At 38.1% G+C, this 20,619-nt stretch overlaps 3 protein-coding genes across 8 annotated transcripts; 1 reads left to right on the forward strand and 2 right to left on the reverse strand.

Moving 5' to 3' along the window:
- Positions 1 to 1,915: 1,915 nt before the first annotated feature.
- Positions 1,916 to 6,794, reverse strand: LOC149003074 (ARM repeat superfamily protein). The gene is made up of 2 exons (XM_089138527.1): positions 6,452 to 6,794; positions 1,916 to 2,996 (listed from the first exon to the last, which is right to left on the reverse strand). Exons 1-2 carry the CDS (start codon positions 6,772 to 6,774, stop codon positions 2,174 to 2,176), a joined length of 1,146 nt encoding a protein of 381 aa, XP_088994653.1. The 5' UTR covers positions 6,775 to 6,794; the 3' UTR covers positions 1,916 to 2,173.
- Positions 6,795 to 7,022: 228 nt separating this feature from the next.
- On the forward strand, positions 7,023 to 20,005 carry LOC149003075 (uncharacterized). Of its 6 annotated transcripts, XM_089136777.1 has the most exons (5): positions 7,023 to 7,146; positions 7,411 to 7,519; positions 11,350 to 15,421; positions 15,650 to 17,564; positions 19,106 to 20,005. In XM_089136777.1, the coding sequence occupies exons 4-5, from the start codon at positions 15,696 to 15,698 to the stop codon at positions 19,202 to 19,204; spliced, it is 1,968 nt and encodes a 655-aa protein (XP_088992903.1). In that variant the 5' UTR covers positions 7,023 to 7,146; positions 7,411 to 7,519; positions 11,350 to 15,421; positions 15,650 to 15,695; the 3' UTR covers positions 19,205 to 20,005. The 6 variants fall into 6 exon arrangements, with proteins under 6 accessions (XP_088992903.1, XP_088992897.1, XP_088992898.1 ...); XM_089136771.1 differs by having other exon boundaries at positions 11,350 to 17,564; XM_089136772.1 differs by having other exon boundaries at positions 11,733 to 17,564.
- Positions 9,988 to 12,937, reverse strand: ABCG26 (ABC-2 type transporter family protein). Its single transcript, XM_089136778.1, has 9 exons — positions 12,749 to 12,937; positions 12,368 to 12,657; positions 12,121 to 12,276; positions 11,715 to 11,898; positions 11,324 to 11,602; positions 10,924 to 11,208; positions 10,545 to 10,829; positions 10,359 to 10,466; positions 9,988 to 10,257 (listed from the first exon to the last, which is right to left on the reverse strand). Exons 1-9 carry the CDS (start codon positions 12,935 to 12,937, stop codon positions 9,988 to 9,990), a joined length of 2,046 nt encoding a protein of 681 aa, XP_088992904.1.
- Positions 20,006 to 20,619: the final 614 nt, after the last annotated feature.

Here is a 20,619-nt window from a genome sequence, read left to right on the forward strand (position 1 = left end):
ACAAAGACCCCAAAATTGAATTTTCATTAGATATATTTGTCCAATTTATCATTGAAAACAATTAAATTAATGTTTATTTTATTTCAATTAAAAAAACATCTCTATAATAAACAATGTCATAAAGGTTTTCAGTGATAAATTTGACAAATATATCTAATGAAAATATAATTTTGAGGTCTCGGAATTTTTTAAACATAAAGTGGGGTGTCAGTGCTTTAAGGCCTCCATTTTGGGGGTGTCAGTGCAATTCATTCTAAAATAATTATTATTAAATTTATACATTTTGTTTTAATTTAATAATTATAACTTTACTAAAAATATGTTTTAATAATTACAACATATAGTTATTTATCTACCTAAAAAAGTTTTTAATTATTTATGAAATGATTAATTTTCATTTTGATTCTCTAATCTAAGTTATTTTTTATAAAAAAAAACGATATTTTACATTTGCCTAATTGCCTCCTCGTAATTTTTGAAAAAAATCATTTAAAGATAACTTTTTTTATTTCATTTCTTTAATTGATAGCATATTCAGCTAAAAAATTATTCTGATGCCAAATTATTGATATCTCATCTCTTTCAAGAAGTGGTAGTATTTTTATACCTCTTCAATAATATCTGATAGCATGGTAAATTAATCTGGCGTCAAATTGTAAATATCTCATACCTTTGTTTTAGAGATGGGTATTACCACAAAAGAACCAAATGCAAAATTTCATTTTTCTAGTTGAAAATGACTTAGATTAACCCTCAAGGGTTCAAATGTAAGATTACCTTAATAAAAAAAGTTTGATTGAGTTTTTTTTTTTTGCTACCAAAAGAGAGTTTGTTTTTTTTTTCTCATATACTAATTACTGACCTGGCATATCAACCCTCCTCTTTTATCTTGGCTTAGGTCTTTGGGGTCGTCAGTAAACAGGGGTGGAATTATGATTATAGTTGTTTATATGTTTTTAATAATTACAAGTCTATAGACATATGTTTTAGTAAATTATTTGTTTATGAGTTTATAATTGTTTATTATTATTTTACTCTAAGCATGAATAACTGAGTGACATCAATTATTATGTACATATCAATGAGATTTATACACTTAAATGGCTCGGTTCAACCTAAATTTCAAAACCCAATAATTTTATTAGAAAATGGTTTCAGGACTTCGATTTAAACCAAATAATTTATTAGAAAGCCGTTTTCATCCATACCAAGTCACCAACCCATGTAATCTTAATCACACGGTTTGCCAATACATGTTAATGCATAAGATGCTAACAAAGAGATGTACATGTTGAACCACAATTTACTGAACTTGAGAATGGGAAAGATACAGATCAGGATTGATACTTTACTTGCTTTGAAGAACTTGCCTTCTGTGCAACCTGTAACATGAATCACTTCATATAGTAATGAATTGTCTTCAAGATCGCCAATTATATTAGCAGAGAAATGAAATCAAAGTGTTCCCTGTGTCAAACTTACTGCTGCATGGGTAGCTCTTTTATCAGTAAGAGCAAGAAGCTGATTTCCATCGATGACACTATTTTCAGCGATGCTTTTTAAGAACTGAAAGATCAAGCTGAGACAAATACTCCAGAAGGTCTCATCCATCATGATGCCATTGAAGTAATTTTTATCAGAGATTTCTTCAGGAATACATGTAGTAATTACATATGTCAAGGTTTTACAGAAACTGAGATTGGGGACCATAGAAACTTTGAAGGTCGGTTCTTTCTGGAGCTTCATGGACCCAAGGCTTTGGAGGAACTGAGATTGTTCCGGTGCTACTGACCAGTGGCAGAATTTGGTAAGGAGAAAATCAAAGACAGTGGCAGATCAAAGGACTGAAATCAAGAGAAAACCCCTTACTTTGCGCTTGGAAGAAGGGGGGGGGGGGAGAGTTAAAAAGGTTGACTTCAGCAAAAAGAGATAATTTACATCTTTTCATATAGAAATGGAGATTTCTAATACACAACAAGGAGGCTAGGTGGTTTTACATTCTCGCACAAGTTCTGGAGCATGGAACTGTACCCATTAATCACCCAACCAGTTAACACTACGTACTCCACAGTTCTCATAAACTACAGGGTGGAGCTCTAACTGGTCATAATACATGATAGGTCTCACTAAGAAACACCTCATGAGATCGCTTCTAAAATTGGCGAAAAAATCTTCATGCAGATGGATGTTGAGGTGTAGATGATGCAGCTCTGAGTTGCAGCCGACTCATACTTTGTTCCATGCTCCGGTGAACCATGTCATGCAATAATTTCTTGGCTGTTTCAGCCGCTTTGTCTGCACCATCAACTCTTTTAGCAATATCATAAGCTATGCTCTCCAAGACTGCAGATGGCAATCTCCTTTGTGGAGGAGAATCTCGAAGCAAGTCCAACAGTGTCCGTGCCCTCTCCTGAGCCTTTTCTGTGCCTTCTGCAGTTAAGTGCAGAAGACCTGGGATGGCACCTTCTTTAAGGATGAGTTCTCTGTACTTGCTGCGGCAGCTCTGGCACAGAGAGAGTAGAGTCCCTACTGCATGTTCCATGCTCATCAGGGACCCATCTTCTATGGTTTCCACCAGGGTTAGAATTCCACCTTCAGAATTTGATATTGCTATCCGGCCTTCTTCGAAGTTGGACAGCATTTCAAGCAAGGCAGTTGTCTTCTCAGCAAATTTGGAGTATTTTTTGCATTCCTTGAGGAGCATGAGAAGAGGAGGGACTGCTCCAGTGGCTAGGACAGAATTAAGGATTGTTGTGCCAGAGGAAAGGTTGTAAAGGGCTGTGACTGCATCAACTTTTCCTTGCAGACTTCCAGAGATTAAAATCTGAACAAGAAGAGGGGCAGCTCCAGAAGCACCAATCGCTTCCTTGTTAGAGGTGGAGGCTGAAAGTGTCAGGATTGCTGCAGTGGCCAGCTCTCTTAAACCGCCATTTTGGAACTTGAGGAGCTCTACGAGTGGGGGTATAGCACCAGATGTAACTATCCTGACCTTATTTCTGAGAAAGAAGAAATGGTTGGATCAGATAAACCATCAGTAAGACCAAGTGGAGAAGAATAAAAACAGTCACAAATGCAATCAGAGCATTGCCCCTGCAAAATGCTTTGCACAAGCCTACAAATTTTACTGATTCATCAAGACTCCTTTTTTATTTATTCTTTTGGGGGTTTTTCCCCCCTTCCTCCTCTTCTTTGTTGGGTGGAGAGAAGACAGGAGGGGGAGGAGGGGAGGGGATGGGTTGCACTCAAGGTTCCATCCCCCCCCCCCCCCTAAAGTGCTCTGAGAGCCCCTGGCTGGGTGTGAAATAACATACAATGAATTCCAAACAAGACGGGAACTTTCCAAATAATGCTAACAAATAGTGGTGCCTGAATCAACAAAGCAAGTAAAGTAACCAAATTTTCAAATGACTTCAGCACCTTGAGCAAAAATAGTTTACTCCTCCTTGAGCCACCGCCTAAATCTGACTATATCCTGTTCTACTACTGATATTTTTGTTATTCGAATATTTCACGCGGAATGTTTTACAAGAAACCCTACAGAACTTTTAATAAAGAATGCAGCAAAAATGCAACATGTATTCAGAAAAGACCAATAGCCTAATAACAAATAGTTATTGTTGAGGTATTAGTTGGTAGTTTCTACTCATTACCCAAACAAACCACTCTCTCACTCTCAACACCCCCCTCCCCAAAAAAAAAAAGAAACAAAGAAGAAAAAAAAAGGTAGCTCATCGTCAGTTTGATTGCAGCTATTTGAGAAATCATTAGGCTCATCTACCAATTAAAGTAAGGGATTTGAGAAGGAAACAGAGATAAAGAAGTGGGGAGAAAGAAAGACAAAAAACTCTTCGGACTGAAAAAGGGCAATGGTTTCAGGAGATAAGTTGATGATACATTCAGGAAGCATTCCTCTTTCCTATTGTCTCTGAACACATGATGGAAGGACTAAGAGAGAGATTTTAGTGAAGGATATGGCTTTATCAAGAAAACCTTGTTCCCGTATCCACAAATATAATGTTGGGACACATACATCACTTAGGTAAACATACAAAATCCACAATAACTGGTAGGAACAATTACCTATTAATAACAGACAGTCTATGAACCATCCTTCTAACCCCTCATGCAGGTAACATTCCATCCTCCAGGGAATCATCCTTGGCCTCAAGGACAATCAGATTATGAAGAAAGGGATCGACCAAGGTCCCATAAATTGAGCAAACACCAAAAGACGAAGCAAGAAGAGTAATCAAGGTCCCATATCTTAATTAAGCGAACCCCAAAAGATGAAGCAAGAAGAGCATGATTGTCTTCGGCAACGACCATCTCACGGCTTGCAGACTCAGCCATAGGATATGATATCAATCTTTTACCTTCTTCATAGACGTTTCAGAACCCTTCAAAGGTTTTCTGATTTTAAAAGTGTGAACTTTGAAAGGGCTTCATTTTCTTCTTCTTGCTTACCTTTTTCTTTTCAGGGGTGGGTCTTGACGCAATGGTTGGCGCATGACAGTTGTAGCCCCAAGGTAAAGGCATCAAATCAGCCTCCCAACAAGAATTGTTGGGGGTAACACTGCATAGGAAAACTGCCCCCTGGACTCTACTTGGGTGAAAGCCTTTGGCACCAGGTTCACCCTCGTTTACCTTTGCTTTTCATGTGTGCCCCACCGCATCATTGCTGCAGCTTCAATTTGTGTCAATCCAATTGCATTTGCTATTAACTGTTCCCATTGATCTATTAACATAACTTTACGATCCTTCTAGTATGTAACACAAGGTTGTCAAACAACTCGGTAAACTTGTTCATGATTCCAGTATAACACCCCCCCTCCCGGCGGCTTTCGATTTCCCAATGTAAGCTTACAACGTCTTTCAAGTTTCAACCCTTCTCTCTCATCCCTTTCTTTGATATCATCTGATACATTCACAGAAGTGCCTCTATTTCCAATTTTTGCGAGGATGAGTCCAAAAGATTAAGAGATGGGCTTTGGGGAAAGATAAAGGGTTTATTGGGGAAAGATTGACTCCACATGCATTCACCACTAAGATAGGGATTTTAAACATATATTTTCATTCATTAGATCTCACATTAAATATATTATAATACAAATAACAACACCCAACCTACATTAATTCCGTAATGTCAAAAGATTCCATAGTAACTAATTACCACCAATAACTGATAATATGAACCATCTCATGACACCCCATTTCCCTACAACTAGACTTCATGGACCTTCCGCTACTAACACCTAATGTCCAGACAATTCCCTATTCTGGTGAGGGTTAAAAGAAGAATATGAACCTCCCCCCATCCAGCGGCGTGGACGCCACCATTGGTCCCCTTCCACCACTAAGCTTTACCCACCCCCGGAACCCCCCGCCCACACCACGACCCCGCCCTGGTCCCGGTGGTTTGGTTTAAAGGTAACATTCCCCCCATCCCACCCTGGAGAGCCCTTAACCTTGCCCTCCTACCCAATCATTCCTATCGCCGCCATATCCAAGCCACCCCAAACGCTCTTGTTGGAACGCCGAGGACCTGCCCCTTCCCGACCCCCGGACGAGCCACCGCATCCACCGGCCCCGCCGAGACGCTCATGGTTGCCGGGATTGGCATGGTTCTTGAGAAATTGCTGGTCAAACATTGCGACGCAGGCAAGAGCGGGCCACCATCCACATCCCGGTGGAGCGAACATAGAAGATGGACTCCAAACCGCCTATTGACTTGATTTGGAGTGCCATCTACTTTGATGTATCATCAGAGTGATGTCCATCCCCCACCCCGGGGGGTGGCCCCCCCGGAAAAAGGGGTTTTTGGTGGGCTCCGGGCTCTACCTTTTCCACCCCGATAAGGTTAACATAGACTCTGGGGTCTCTGTTCTTTGCTCTTGAGCTCCTTGCTCCTTTTGTGCTTGTATATTGCTAGTTGTCTTTTAATATAATTATTTATTCATCCAAAAAAAAAAAAAAAGAAGAAAATGGATGGGAATGTAGAAGTTTTATCTTTGTAGAGGTTAGAGATAAAAGCTATGGAAAATAGCTTCTGAGCCATCTAATGACAGACTAGCCGAACCCTTAACGCTACGAATAATTACAAATCAAAAACAGAGACAGCTTCACAGAAAAATTCAATTGGATGCGGACATTTAATTATCTAAAATCTGTCACTTAGTTCAATAATTTCAGCATCTCTGCTCCATTTAATGTAAAGATCATTATTTTCCCCGTCAATAATAAGTTCCTTACTGTCATTACAGGAATCATAGTCGGAGGAACTCCCAGAGTTTTCGAGATAATTAATCCACCAACCCTAATTTAGAAAAGTAATTGTGAAAAAATAATATATCAACGCAGGGGAAAGAGCGTTATAGAGAATCAATTTATAGTAACATATACAGGTGGCAAACCACAAAACCAGCTAAATCAAACAAGAAGAGGAGTGACTAACCGTTCGTTACGAACAGCGAGATTGAGGAGAGCAAGGAGAGCGGCTTGTCTGGCATCGAGATTGGAAGAATCCAACATAGAGACAAGAGGTTGGATAACACCGGCTACAGCAAGGTTGGAACGGGTCTTCACAGAGGTCTTCGCGAGCTTCCTGATTTCTTTGGCTGCTTGTATCTTCGATTCCAGGTCGCCATTAATGACCTTCCGAGCCAGTTCTTGAATTAGGGTTTGCTTTTTCAGAGTCCATATCTCCCGATTACTCTGCTCTTCTTCCCTTTCCGTCGTTAATAGTATCATCTCCCGTGACTCCTCTTCCACTCCCATAGCTGATTATCGTTGCTTGCTTTTTCTCCAAGAAGATAAAAAGAATGTTTACTGGTCTCTATATATATACCGACCAAAAATGATGAAAATCTTGATTCTCGGGTTGGCGGGCTTGGCAGTTGGCACCCGGTACTGCCAAATTTCTGACCCGGCCCGTTTCAAGGAGAAAATCCGGACTCTCGGGTCTCTCCGTGTATATATATATATCTTGCTTGTCTCTGAGTTAATATTCTCTCTCTTCTATTCTTTTCTGCAAATTCATCTGAGGAAGGAGAACGAGTTTTGTTATTCAGATTCAAATTTGCACTGTTATTCTAGGGTTCACAAGCTCAGCAAAAGAAGAAGCTGCTGCTTTACTTCTTCATCTTACAAGTAAGCATTACTTATTATTAATGTTTTCCATCTAATATGTTAGAATCTGACCTGAAGATGCCCCTATTTTAGCACCATTTGTCCTCGCTACCACAACAGAGGGAAAGATGAAACTTTAACATTTATCACATATTTCATAAATCTGATGTTATTCATTAGGAAGACAGGTAGTTCTGATGTTGCGAGGATTTATGTCGACATATTTTTGGATTATCCAACTGATGTTCTTTTTTTTTTATTTTGTTTTAATTTTTTTCATGGTAGGAGTGGTGATGGAGGAAGAGAGGGAGAGTAATTTGATTTAAAGAAAGTGGTGGTTGTACTAGCTTTGGAGAAGCTGCTCTCATTTTTTGTAAAGATTGGCACCGCTCAGGTACAATTAATTAATTTCCACAGCAGAATTAGTGCTAGTTATCAAGCTTTCAAATATATAAAATTTAAGTAGTGTATATTTATGTAACATTAGTATTTGAGTCAGCTTTAATTTACAAGATATTGCAGTATAACTCATTTATTGGGATTCACCCAAAAAAAACTCATGTATTGGGGAAATGGAAATGAATTTGTTAGGAATAGTTATTCTTAGCAGGTCATCTTCCCTTACCAAGTAGGACTACGCATGTTTCAAATGCATACAACGCATTTATTTGTCTGGAAAACAATAAAACAGAGCATAATACAATTGGGAAGAGTAATTTTAATGTAGATAAGTCATCTGAAGGGTTTCTTTTATGATAAACAAGATTTTTTTTTTGGTTGAATGAATGAAGAATATCATTACCAAAGTCAAGACTCGAGAGAGAGGAATCTACAAACAAAAGTAAAAAAAAAAAAAGCAAAAGAAAAAAAGTTGGGGGAGGGGGACTACAACCAACTAGCCAGCAGTAAGGAAGACAAAACAATATTTACTTCATTAGTTTCAGAGTCCTATTTTTAAGTCTGTTTTTATTAATTTCACTTTCCTAGTAAAAAAAAAATTCATTACCAAAGGAAAGTAGGGTGAGGGAAATATAAAAGAGAACCAAGAAGGCTCAATATGCGGCACCAAGGCTCACAACAAACCTAAATATACCCTCACAATACTCAACCATCACAACTTTGACTTAAATCTTCCACAGAGTTGAGGTTGCAATCCTTATTTTTAATTCTGTACTGATCTAATCTCAGTTCCACGATCTTGGCCTATCTTCACAAGTCACAACTTTTTCTGTAGGGTTCAATTCTAAGTACTTATCATAACCCGACTCTGCTACAAGCCCTACTCTCCTCTGGATTACAAGGTTTTTATGAATGTGCCAAATCCTTTGAGGTCTCCCAGATCAAGCCTTGATGAGCTTTTCTGTAGTAAAAGTTAGTATCGGCATTGCAGATTTTCTCTTTGGATTGTAGTTCAGAAACCCTTCTTTACCCAGACCACCTGATTTATGGATTACTTCTTCCCCAGAAGGTGAATGCTTGGATGTTCATCTAATTATTTTTTTTAAACTAGTGTTATGCTTGCAAGAAGAATTCAAAAGACATCTACATGGACACTTTGTTCAGTAGCTCTGGCTTTTCATACTATATCTATTGCTTGCGTTATTAATCATTCTGTTGGATAAAAGTGAAAACAGTTGAAATTGGACATTGAGACATGTGCCTTCCTTTTAGCTCATATGAAGGTTAGAAACCATCTTGCAGTAGCTACCCAAAATGATGGAAAAAACTGTGAATACATCTTGGGACGCTCTGGATCTTCCTAAGCTAAAGATATCTTTTTTTTTTGGATGATTTAATAATTAAATAAAGCAAAGAACACCTAATGTACAAGAGGACCGAGGGGGGGGGGGGCAGCCTTCAGACAGGAGGCAGGAAGGAAGAACTAAGACCCTTGGTAACAAGAATGAGCTTGTTCCTTGGGGTATCAGCAACCAGGGGGGGATAACAAGTAATTTCGTCAAAACATCAAAATAGATGGCTTTCCAAATCAAGTCCAGAGAGCGGGGATTTGGAGTTCCATCTTCGAAGATTGTGTTCCCACCACAGGTGATGGATAGTGGCACTTAAGATATCTTTCTTGATGGTTTAGTTCTAAGTTCTAACTACATACAGGCCTTGAAAATTTTTTCCTCTGCCACCAGGTCCATCACTGTTGAAATCCAAACAAAGGCAAACCCTTATTGATTGTTCTTTAGTAGTGGCCGTTTATTTGGAGTGCTTAGCAACCATAGGTGAGCATTATGCACATTGTTTTGTTTGCTATGGTTAAATCCTTGAATCACTGTTTCAAAAATTGGAATCAGTTTGATTGAATTAGTTGATTGGAATCTAGGGTTTTGCATCCTGATCATTGGACTTTCAGATATAAGCTGTTGATTTTCGAGTTTGAAAGTTGATTTTGGTTGATTCGACCTTTGATTCCAAGTTACTTTAAAAGTAAGAACATGGATTCAAAATATTGGATCAGAGTCTGCAAATAGATTGACCTGATCTCCTCATAATTATTTAATCTATTTTATAAATTTTCTTTTAGGCAGAAGGTTCCCTAAGAAGCATGTAGCCCTTGCACCAATGCAAGGCCAATAGAGCATGCACAAAAGCATCAACGTTGGTAGGATTTTCGGACTGTCATTCATGCCCTTAATGTTAAATTGCTAACTATTCAGAGTAGATTTTATTTTTTGGGATGAATAAATAATATATTAAAGAGAAAGGGGACATACAAGAACGGTCTTTAGTAGATTGTTATTGTGGCACTACAATCAAAGACAAATGATTGATGAAATGGTCCAACCAAAATATTTTAAGGAAGGATACATCATACATGTATGTCTAACAACCATACACTTCGGTGGGGATAACTCAAATATTACAGATGTTAATTCTTTTGCGAAGGCAGACATATGCAACAAATCGATAAGCTACTGCCATGGCTAATAGGATCCAGATTTCTTTGAAGTCACCATTCAAGTCTACTGTGTCAAAAGATGGTGAGCTCTGCAGACTTCTGCATCCACCTGGTCTTCCACACTCGTACAATTGGTCTCCTGAGTATTGCACTTTCAATAGAAGCCTAAACCCATAGTACATGAAAGATACATACTTCAGCCACTTTATAAACACTGGTATGTGCTGCAATATATGAACCAAAATGGGTTATCATTGGTTAGACCTTGCAGGAAGTTGCAGACATATGAAGGTACCTTTGATTGCCTGAAAGAAATGGTAAATACCTGAACATAGTAGCCTCCAGTTAGGAGAAACAACATTAGCACCAGAGAGGCAATCATGCCAGCCCTTTTAATGCTTAGAACTGCAGCACCAAAGAGTTCCCCAGCTCCCTATATAGAGAAAGAAGAAATCAGACATTGATTGTTGACAAAACTATATACTTTTAATCTATTCTCTGTGCAACTTACTTGGCTTGTTATGGCTACCAACAATATAGCAAACAATGTCAAAAAGAAGCAAGGGATAGTTCTCTTGAAGCCAGCCATGAAGTACAAGATGAGCATGAACAGGGTTGGGTAGAGAATGTGAGCTACCATATCACACATGGTGCTAGAAACATAGTACACACTAAGTCTGTACATATCTGCTTTTCTCTCTTTCACCAAGTAAACTTTCTCGAATGGGAAGACATACACTGCCCCGAATATCGATGAAGAACTCCAAAAAATACAGATGTAGTACAATAAGCCGATCTGTTTGAAGTCAATTATCAGTCAATACTGAACAAAATACTTAAAAACTTTCCACAAAGTATTTCCGTTATTCTGGAGGGCTTAATTTTTATACCTGGTCCCTGAGTTGAGCCTCAGTTTTCATCTTGGATTTCCACCAAAGCAGACCTAACAATACTGCAACTCCAAGGGCTTGAGCTAATCTTAGCGTGTCAAAGTAATCTCTACATCTTGCTTTGAAAGTTCTCTTTGATAATATGATGAATTGCTCGCACCAACTCATGGTCCAATCTTTCTTAACTTGAATAGCTAGCTGAAGATGCTCTGGTGTCTTTGTTGTTCGATGGTTCTCTCCCTTTTCTATCGGTTCCACCTCAACTTTATATTTCCTTTGTAAATACTAAAAGGAGAATGGATAGAACAGGCACCAAAAAATATGTCAAGCTCTGAGATTATGTAATTGAACATTTTGATTCAGAAGAAAAAAAGAATCCATTGTGAAGAATGAGACATACCTTAACCACTTCCCTCTCAAATTCAGGAGCACCTCTAGGTGTCAATAAGTCCTGGGGGACGCTAATGTCATTCACTTGCCCAGTAGCTAAATCTAGTATGAACTCTGCAGGGTTCATGGCTATCTCAGGGATGAACCTCAAAGATGAAAAGTACTCTATTGAGTCTCTGGCTTTCCCATAATACACTGGATAACCTTCCGATATTAGTAGAAGCTTGTCGAACATGTGGAACATTCTGCTTGAGGGTTGGTGAATTGTTGTAATCACTGTTCTTCCTGCCTGTTGAACCATTGATTTCAATGCAAGAGTATCATTCTGTTGCTGTTACCGTTGTTGCTTTTTGTACTAAATCAAGATTTGGAACTTAAGTATTGAAACCAAATTATAATACCTTAGCTACCCTTTGAAGGATTTGCAGGAGTTTGTTTGCAGAGGTGGAATCAAGGCCTGAAGTGGGCTCGTCAAGCAATAATAAAGAAGGATCTACCAGAATTTCATATCCTATGCTAGTTCTTTTTCTTTCACCTCCTGATACCCCTTTCACCAGTGCTCCTCCTATTCTTGTATGGCGACAACTGCAATCGAGTCAAAAGTAAATTAGATATATCCTGCCAGTTATCATGGATTCACTCACTGATATCTAAGCTTCACTTTCCTCTGCTGAGGATGTCATTAGCCAAATATAGGATAATATCTGAACAATAGAAAAAGAGTAAAAGGAAATAAAACAAAGTAACCCTACACAACCTGATTTGAGTTTAGCTACTAATTGGAGTTTATTCTGGTCTTAAACGAACCTTTCAAGGCCTAATTCTTTCACGATCATCTCTACTCTTGAATACTGTTGCTGTTGAGTCATGTTACTGGGAAGCCTTAGAAATGCAGCAAAGACCAAGGTTTCTTCAACTGTTAGCTGGGGAAAAAGCACATCATCCTGAGGAACAAACCCAATCCTGCAAAGTAATAGAATTACTTAGTATGTTGTCAACAGAAGGAGCTCCTGTTCAGAGAAACAGAGAAAAACTTCTAGTTAATCTTGCCAACCTTCTCTTAAGAGCTGGATTATATGGAATGTCATTGTATGTGATGCTCCCTTTCACATTCTCATGTAATCTACCTCCTACTATCTGGAGTAGGGTTGTCTTCCCACTACCTGAAGGTCCCATTAGAGCAAGAATTTCTCCAGGGCCTATGCTTCCTGTTATACCCTTCAAGATGTGCTTATAATTATCATGTTCCATGCTTAATTGAGAAGCTACCTTTGACATGACCTCCTTTACAGGGTTCTTGGAAGAAGCTTGGCTGCTTTTGACCTTGTATTCCACATCTTCAAACTGTTTCAATGAGTCCAACAGTGGCCCAGAAAATTGTTACACTTTGCATAAAAGGGATGATGTCAAATGTAAGAGATGGACTGAAATATACCTTGAGAAATATCGGGAGAGGTCGATCCTTAATTTCAACCTCCTCTATATCGATCTCTGAAGATCTGCTCTCTCTTAGATATCCGTGAGACATAATGTTAGGGCCAAAGCCATTACTCCCAGCAATTTGCAGAGTTCCCATGGACAATGCCATGTCATGATCACCTTCTTCCTCTCTTCCTATTTCCATAATTTCTTGATGCAGCTCAAGTGAGAGGCTCAAAATATTAGCTTCTGGACTATATAGTGAAGCAATTCAACCATAATTAACCAATATCTATCCTATATAAATACTTCTTTTCTTCTTCTCTTCCTAATTTTGTTTGGTTGATCACATTCTTTATGTGTTACAGTGTTAGAAGCTTCTTTTGGGGGATTCAAAGCGAAATGTTCTCATTCTCCTCATTTCCTATGGTTATAACCCATTACTAGCTTATACACACTCTTGGACCATGTTGTTGGACTAAAGGCACCATAACTGATAGCTCAAGCATGCCCAAAACATTGCAAAAGGGTTTCACAACTTCTCAGTGAATCATGGGTTGTTGTAATGGAGTTGACACCATCTCCAGATTAGAGAGCAAGGTTGATAGGATAGATCATGTTCTGCTGTGTCTCATTAGCTACTCTTAACTCTCTTCTAATTGGTGCTGCAGATGAGTTTAAACTGACAAACAATAAACCTTTCAGGGAACTGGAAGAAAAAAAAACTTGGGCAAAAAATGGGTAGGAGTTATCACTGTATTGTTGGTTCCTGGCGCATTTAAAGTTGAAAACCAATTTATACAAATAATATAATTATGTTAAAAATTACCAAATATTAATTATATGGAATCGTGCAAGGATTTTAGGTCATTGGAGAGGCTCGAGATCTCAAGATTCTCAACTTTCCACATGTCATGCGCCCCATTTTGCACCCATGTGTGCCTGATTTTTTTTTTAATGTTTTTTTTCTTATTTATAAGAATATTTTAAGACAAGCAATTAGAAGTAGGTGTTAAATTCAATTATGGTTGATGGTATATACCTTATTTTTAATATAAAAATATAAAAAATAACTCCTCTAAAAAAGACGTGTTAAATTTCTAAATAAACATTTCCACATTTTCACCGAAAATAAGTTCTAAATATAGGTTTAGATGTCATTTGGATTCTTGATACTTTTCCTCTTACAAATACACAAAATAGTTTCAGAACATAGAAAAATTATAAATAGGGGAAAGCAGAAGAAATTAAATTATAATGAAGATTCCTCAAACTATCAATCAAAAAAGAAAAAAAAAATTTTATTTCAACCTTTACTTTTTTCTTTTCTTTTTTTGGTAAAATTCAACCTTCACTCAAAGCCCTAAAAGTTAAAAACTTGGGATCTCAACAATAAGACATAGAGAAGGCTCCAAATGAGTAAATGGGTTTCTCTACCAGGTAGGGTCCGATTAACAACAAAATCAATGATGGGCTTGGTAGACCCCACCCCTTTGCTACCGTTACACATGTCAAAACAATTTATCGCCCTCAAAATATGTTGGTATATGCAAATCTTTGAACACCAAGGGAGACGTTGGTAAAAAAACATCAAGGAAGACTAGGGCCAAGAGAGTGCACCATAACATCCATTGGAAAAAATTTTTTTTCTCTTCTTCATTTCATGAAACATCTATTTTATGATTCAGGTTTTAAAGGCTCAAAATTGGGATTTCGGATCCGTTCCACCCATGGTAGTCCAAGTATATATCATTTCGGATTGGATCCCAAATAAAGTGATTCCTCAACTTTACAAACTGGGAGTACAAATGGACCCCAATACGACTTTTCTTTGCTAGAAAAATTTTAGAAGTTTTTAGTCCTATTCCATGAGTTATCTAATTTATCAATCAGACCTTCTATTACTTTCTTTTTTATTAAAAAAAAATCTTCTATTATTAATACCATTAGTCGTAGTTAATTTTTATTATTCATTTTTAAAATTACCCTCACATCTTGAGCTTAGAAATAGTATTCATGGAATGTATCTTCCAAACTTTGTGGGGTTTATAATTGGGAGAGGAATTAGTAATTGACAATAGAGAGATGAAGAAAATAATAGAACAAGGTTTTCTTTTCAAGGTTATTCTAGTCTTTTTGAAATATTTAATTTGCTTGCATTAGTACTAAATTGTAAATTTTCAAACATAAGAAATATCTTTAATATTTTTTTCTACCCCGTAAAGGATCTAATTGATAAATTAGATAAGTGAGAAGGTGAGATTAATTTTAGAAGATAACTCAAGGTGGTTCAGAAAATTTCTCAAAATTTTTCCCCCTCAAAAAACAAAATGTAAATGTTTGGTTGCTTAACTGGTAAGTAAGAATTGGGTGACGGGAATTCCATTCATTGGCATCGTTTGTTTGTTTGCTGAATATGTTTAAGAGAAAAAGGTGCAGTTCAGTAACACACGACCATAGCTGACGTGGAGACTAGCCAATTCGACATGGAGCGCATGAATGAAGCTCAAGAATGCTCCTCCAGAGAAGATTGACTTCATGAAAAGAAAGAAAGAAACAGAGATTGACTGGGCATTAAAGAATGTTGAACTGCAATCAAACATGTCGTGAATCTTGAGGATTTTCATCACCAGTAAAAACCCTAGAACATGAAAGAATCAGCTAAAGCAGAGATGACGACAGCTTTCAGGTGTGAACAAGGAGACATTTATTTCCCACTTTCCACCATTAACACAACGCCACATTGCACCACAAATAGATTAATGTTTATTCAATCAATTATGTGATACTAGATCATGTCCTCGATAAAATTCCAGTGATTTTTCCGGAATCCCAGATTTATACACATGATCGTCTCCTTCTTTTTGACTTCTTCGGTCGTTGTTCACTCTGTTTCTCTGTTTCTGTTCATTTTCAGAATGGGAAGGTCGGAGTGAGAGTGGGTATCTGCTTCTATTCTATCCATGGCCATGGTTCCTTATTCCGACCCTAATTCTAAACCCACTGATTCCTCTAATCTTCCATGGCAAGACATGTTCCGATCTGGTTCTATTCGTAAACCCAGTTCTTCTCCTCCTGCAACCGAGAACGACAAGAAGCCCAAGATGGAATCGACCACCAATGACTTTGATCCTTATCAGAAATATCTCTCCGGCGACCCTCAGGTACGTCTTGCTCTCTATATCGCCATGGCTCACGCTGGCCTTGCCTTCTCCATCTTATTGCTCTACGGGCTCTGCAAGATGTTCGATGTATATCTCCGCCCCATTTTATGGGCTGTTCTTTGTTCAATCCCTCTCAGAGGTATTCAGGACGCCCTCGTCTCATTTTGGTCTGAACCCCTTAAATTAGGTCTCACAGAGACTCTTCTTGCCGTGCCTGTCGCGATTTTTAGGACTTTTGTTGGTACACTTGTCGACATTCGCAACGCTTCTTCCCGGTTCCTCCTTCGACGCCGTGGCGTGGAAAAGAAAGCTCCCAAGAAGAAAAAGAATAGGACTAGATTTTCGAAGCTGGTCCGATTGCTTGTCTCTTTTGGCGTCTTCGTGATCGCTTATGAGCAGATTGGTGGATTGGGTTCTCTTGCATTACTTGTTTCAGGTTTGATGTTCACTTCGGGCGGTGTTGAGTCGACTATGTCAACTGTTTCTTCTATGAGGGCCATGAGCTTTCCCCGTAGCCGTGTTAGTGCATTCTTAACTCGTGGGATTCTCAAAAGGTTAAAAACTATTGTGGCTATTGGACTGATTGTAGGAATGATCGTGGGTTTTCTTGTTGGTTCTGTTTTTTTCTCTTATAAGATCGGAGTTGAGGGTAAGGATACTGTGATATCGCTCAAATCACATTTAGAGGAGAGTAATTATGCAGAGAGGATTGGGATTAAGAAATGGATGGCTGAGAATGATGTCCCTGAAATGGTGGACAGATACACCACCAAGTTATACGAAGCTGTGTCTCAACAGATAGATAGTCTGGCTTTGCAGTATAACTTGACAGAGTTTGTTAGTGGGCTCAAGCATTTCGTTTTACCTCCAAAGGTCAATTCTTCAGCTCCTTCATCGGCATTGTTAAATCCTTCCCCCATCGAAGATAAGCTTGAAAGTCTAAGAAAGCGGTTTGCAAACAGAGAATGGGGGCAGATTTATGCAGAGCTTGACTACCTCTTCAGAGAATTACTGATTACCAGGGAAGATTTGGTCGAGAAGGCTAAAGCTTTTGCTTTTCAAGGGATTGATGTGTTAAAACGTGTATTTGACAGTAGTAAATCCCTTGTAGGTGGAAGTGCAAGCCTTGTGTTCTCTATCTGTAACTCAATCATATCTGGAGCAGCAGGGCTTGTAAATTTTCTCTCTCAGTCCATGGTTTTCTTTTGGGTGTTGTATTATCTCATCACGTCAGATTCTGGTGGAGTAACAGAACAAGTAATGAGTATGGTTCCAATTTCAAACCCTGCTAGAATTCGGTGCGTTGAAGTCCTTGATAAAGCAATCTCAGGAGTCCTTTTAGCTACTGCAGAAATAACTCTCTTTCAGGGTTGCCTCACATGGCTCTTATTTAGATTCTATTCCATACATTTCTTGTACGTGTCAACTATTCTTGCCTTCATTTGTCCTCTACTGCCATTGTTTCCTACTTGGTTTGCAACTATTCCTGCTGCTGCACAGTTGCTGATGGAAGGTAGATACATATTGGCTATCATATTCTCCCTAATACACATTTTTCTCATGGATTATGGAGCAAGCGAAATCCAGGAGGATATACCTGGTTACAATGAATATCTTACTGGACTAAGCATTATTGGTGGGATGACATTATGCCCATCTGCACTGGAGGTAATTTCCCTTTCTTGCCTGCTTCCAATTTTCTGTGCACTGTATCTTGTCTTTACTGAATATGCTATTCTTGATATCCTGATATTGCTTTTGAGTGAGCATTTTGTTCTAATTTTACATGCCCTTTAAACACTATCTAACAAATAGTTGACTGGTTATTCCTTTTCCATGGTCTCGTGGGCATGGAAATGCATGCATCATAACCTCTTGGTTGATAAACATAGAACTCAGGAGTACAAGCACCAAGAATAGCATACAACCAGATTAAAGATTTGATAAATATATATTCCTATGTGGGTAAAACTTTGTTGTTGTAGCCAAATCAAGCTGGGGCTTAAGTTTCTCTTTTCCAAACAATAAGAACTCTTGCTTGCTCTCATGCTAACAATGTAGTAATGTTTTATATCGAAGGGTACTGCTTTGAAGAATCAGAAAAGGTTTTTAACCATTCGGTTTTCTTCTAGTTCGACAATTAGATAGTACTCTTATAAGTTATAACCATTCGATTTTCTTCTAGTTCAACAATCATATAGTACTCCTATAAGCTATAACCATTCGGGTTTCTTCTAGTTCAACAATTATATAGTACTCCTATAAGCTATAACCATTCAGGTTTCTTCTAGTTCAACAATTATATAGTACTCCTATAAGCTATAACCATTCGGGTTTCTTCTAGTTCAACAATTATATAGTATTCTTATAAACAACAGTTTAACAGTTACCAAATCCTAACAACCATCGGCATCATCGTGAATAACGCAGTTTCTTTTTCAAAGGGATTAGCTTTGTTTATACAATCATGATTTTGTTCTTTGGCATTCAGTAATTTAGCAGATGGAATTTTGTTGTCTTATTTATAATGTCTCCCAATTCTCATATACTTTTATCAGGTCTTAAATCGCCATTCTAGTCAGAAAAATGGAAGATTTTGCATCTCAGTGGTTCATGTAACTAATATGATTAGTAGCTTAATTGGTAACTGTTTACCAATAACCTGAATACCCCAACCCACACCTCCCTCAACCTTCCCCAACACACAACCAAAAACCCAAAACATAGAATTTTAAATAAAATATTAAAAATTTAAAAATATATAAAAAAAAGGGGGAGAAAAAGTGCTCTGGGGTGGGGGGAGGCTCTTCAAAAGTCTCCTGCAACAGAGGCTTTGTTTATTTAAATCCAGGTGATGTAGTGTGGGGAGCTACCTAGTTATGCATCGATGCTAGCGAACCTTTGAATCAATCTTCCTCAGACAGTTGACAAGGTACCAAACCACCACCGGTGAAGCAATTCATTGTAGTATGTGCTTTTCTTTAAAATTCAATGTCATTCAATGCAAAGGTATTATAAATAACTTCCTTAGACATGTAGCAGCTGCAGCAAGGCCTTGGTTAACCTAAAGAAAAGAAAAGTTATTTCCTCCTGATACCATTTTACTTATCAGTTCCTTTCATGGTGTGGAATAATTTGGTAGCTAAGGTGTCTTATATGACTCAAATGGTATTGCTGATTTTGATTTTGTGTCTTTTATACTTATGCAGGGTGCAATAATAGGTCCTTTGATAACAACAGTTGTGATTGCTCTTAAGGATTTGTATGCAGAATTTGTGCTGGCAGAATCAAAGGAAAATTACGACTAGCCATTTCATTTGTAGATTTATACTGTTACATAGTGCGGAAATGTGTGTATCCTGGAGTTCCCATGCAGGACAAATCTGCATCTATTGGACTGTTGCCTGTCCCAACACAAAGAGCAAATCAATTGTTGATTTCAGGTTCTATACAGGTACTGATCTCATTGCTTTGACTGTTCACCTAGTCTCGTGGTACCAATTTTTATTTATCACAGCTACATTTCCTGTATAGAGCCATCAACTGGTTTTGTATTGTACATTCTTTATATTCATATTTTAATATATAGATACAAGTAATGCTTTGTGCTTGGTCTAGCTTTTGAAGTGATCTTTTGTAATATGATGTTTTCAAGAAGTTCAGTTGCCCATTCCTTGGTAAAAACCGCAGTTGTGGGATATTATTTGTATTTTTTGTCGAGTGCTGTTGCTCTATAGTATCAACTTCAGATGAGAATTCAATGTAATGGTTTTTTTTTGTAGTAGACATCAAATACACTGCAATATTTCTTTTGAGTGTGGTGGGGGAGGAACTAAAATCTCTACACCAACTTTGCTGCAATGTTTGTGTTGCTTTAAGAGCTGGACTTTGATGTTGGACTTCAGCTTGATAGCTGGCAATCTAAATTTTTCAACACAAAATGTTTTTTTCATTCCTTCCGCGCTGTCAAGAAAACATGCAAGTTTTAATACAAGGAATGTAAGGTAAGGTTTGTGGTGAATCAAGGCTTCAAGTAAGTTTTAGGCTCTTCCATTTGAACCCTTCGAAAGTATGTGAGTAAAATGATGCTTTCTAACCGGATTTTTATTTGCGGCAGCTGCTGCTGGCAGCTGCCGATGGTCAAGATTCGACCACATCATCATATTTTTATTCAATGGTTAGGATTTAAAACTTAAAGGTATTATGTGTAAATATAATTTTTATTTTACATTTTAAGGGTTTATAGTTTGTAAATTTACAAACTCAAGCCCCTTGTTATCGACTCTTAAATCCAGTCCATGCTTCGTCAATGTCTAAGTTTGGCGACACCGATCCGGATCCAATGCCCATGAACCAAAACCATATTCTATCTGGCCACACCTTGAGATGAGACTGAGTAACTTAGCCTATTAGCACTTTGTGTGGGGAAGAGAAATGCTTAGCTGCAGCAACCATAGCTACTTCTTGCCCTGTGGGCAGTGCAGACTTCGGAGCCTTCTTCACTTTGTCATCAACTCCTCCAGAAACACAAGAGCACCTTAGCACTCTTCTTCTTGGGTAATAGCGGTTTGATGCTTTTGGGTTCTTTTCCTCTGTCATGGTTCTCGAGTCTCTCGCCGAAATTCAGTCATGAAGATGTTTCTTGAGCGTTTCTTCTTTTGTTTCTTTCAACCATGCCCTCACGCCAACTGCCGCGGCGGCTTTTGGATTCGTTAACTGCCGC

Source organism: Hakea prostrata, chromosome 10 (assembly GCF_041222555.1).
Source record: "Hakea prostrata isolate BN-2017 chromosome 10, UWA_Hpros_2, whole genome shotgun sequence".
In the NCBI taxonomy this organism is placed as follows: domain Eukaryota; kingdom Viridiplantae; phylum Streptophyta; class Magnoliopsida; order Proteales; family Proteaceae; genus Hakea; species Hakea prostrata.

What these genes read in the sequence shown, in the direction of transcription:
- LOC149003074 (XM_089138527.1), bottom strand. Translation starts at nt 6,774, where the DNA reads ATGGGAGTGGAAGAGGAGTCACGGGAGATGATACTATTAACGACGGAA. An exon ending in CTCGCTGTTCGTAACGAACG is followed by an intron (nt 2,997 to 6,451) that starts GTTAGTCACTCC and finishes CTTCTTTCTCAG; the next exon opens with AAATAAGGTCAGGATAGTTA.
- ABCG26 (XM_089136778.1), bottom strand. Translation starts at nt 12,937, where the DNA reads ATGGAAATAGGAAGAGAGGAAGAAGGTGATCATGACATGGCATTGTCC. An exon ending in CTCTCCCGATATTTCTCAAG is followed by an intron (nt 12,658 to 12,748) that starts GTATATTTCAGT and finishes TCATTGAAACAG; the next exon opens with TTTGAAGATGTGGAATACAA. An exon ending in AGGCTCAACTCAGGGACCAG is followed by an intron (nt 10,830 to 10,923) that starts GTATAAAAATTA and finishes GACTTCAAACAG; the next exon opens with ATCGGCTTATTGTACTACAT.
- LOC149003075 (XM_089136771.1), top strand. Translation starts at nt 15,696, where the DNA reads ATGGCCATGGTTCCTTATTCCGACCCTAATTCTAAACCCACTGATTCC. An exon ending in TATGCCCATCTGCACTGGAG is followed by an intron (nt 17,565 to 19,105) that starts GTAATTTCCCTT and finishes ATACTTATGCAG; the next exon opens with GGTGCAATAATAGGTCCTTT.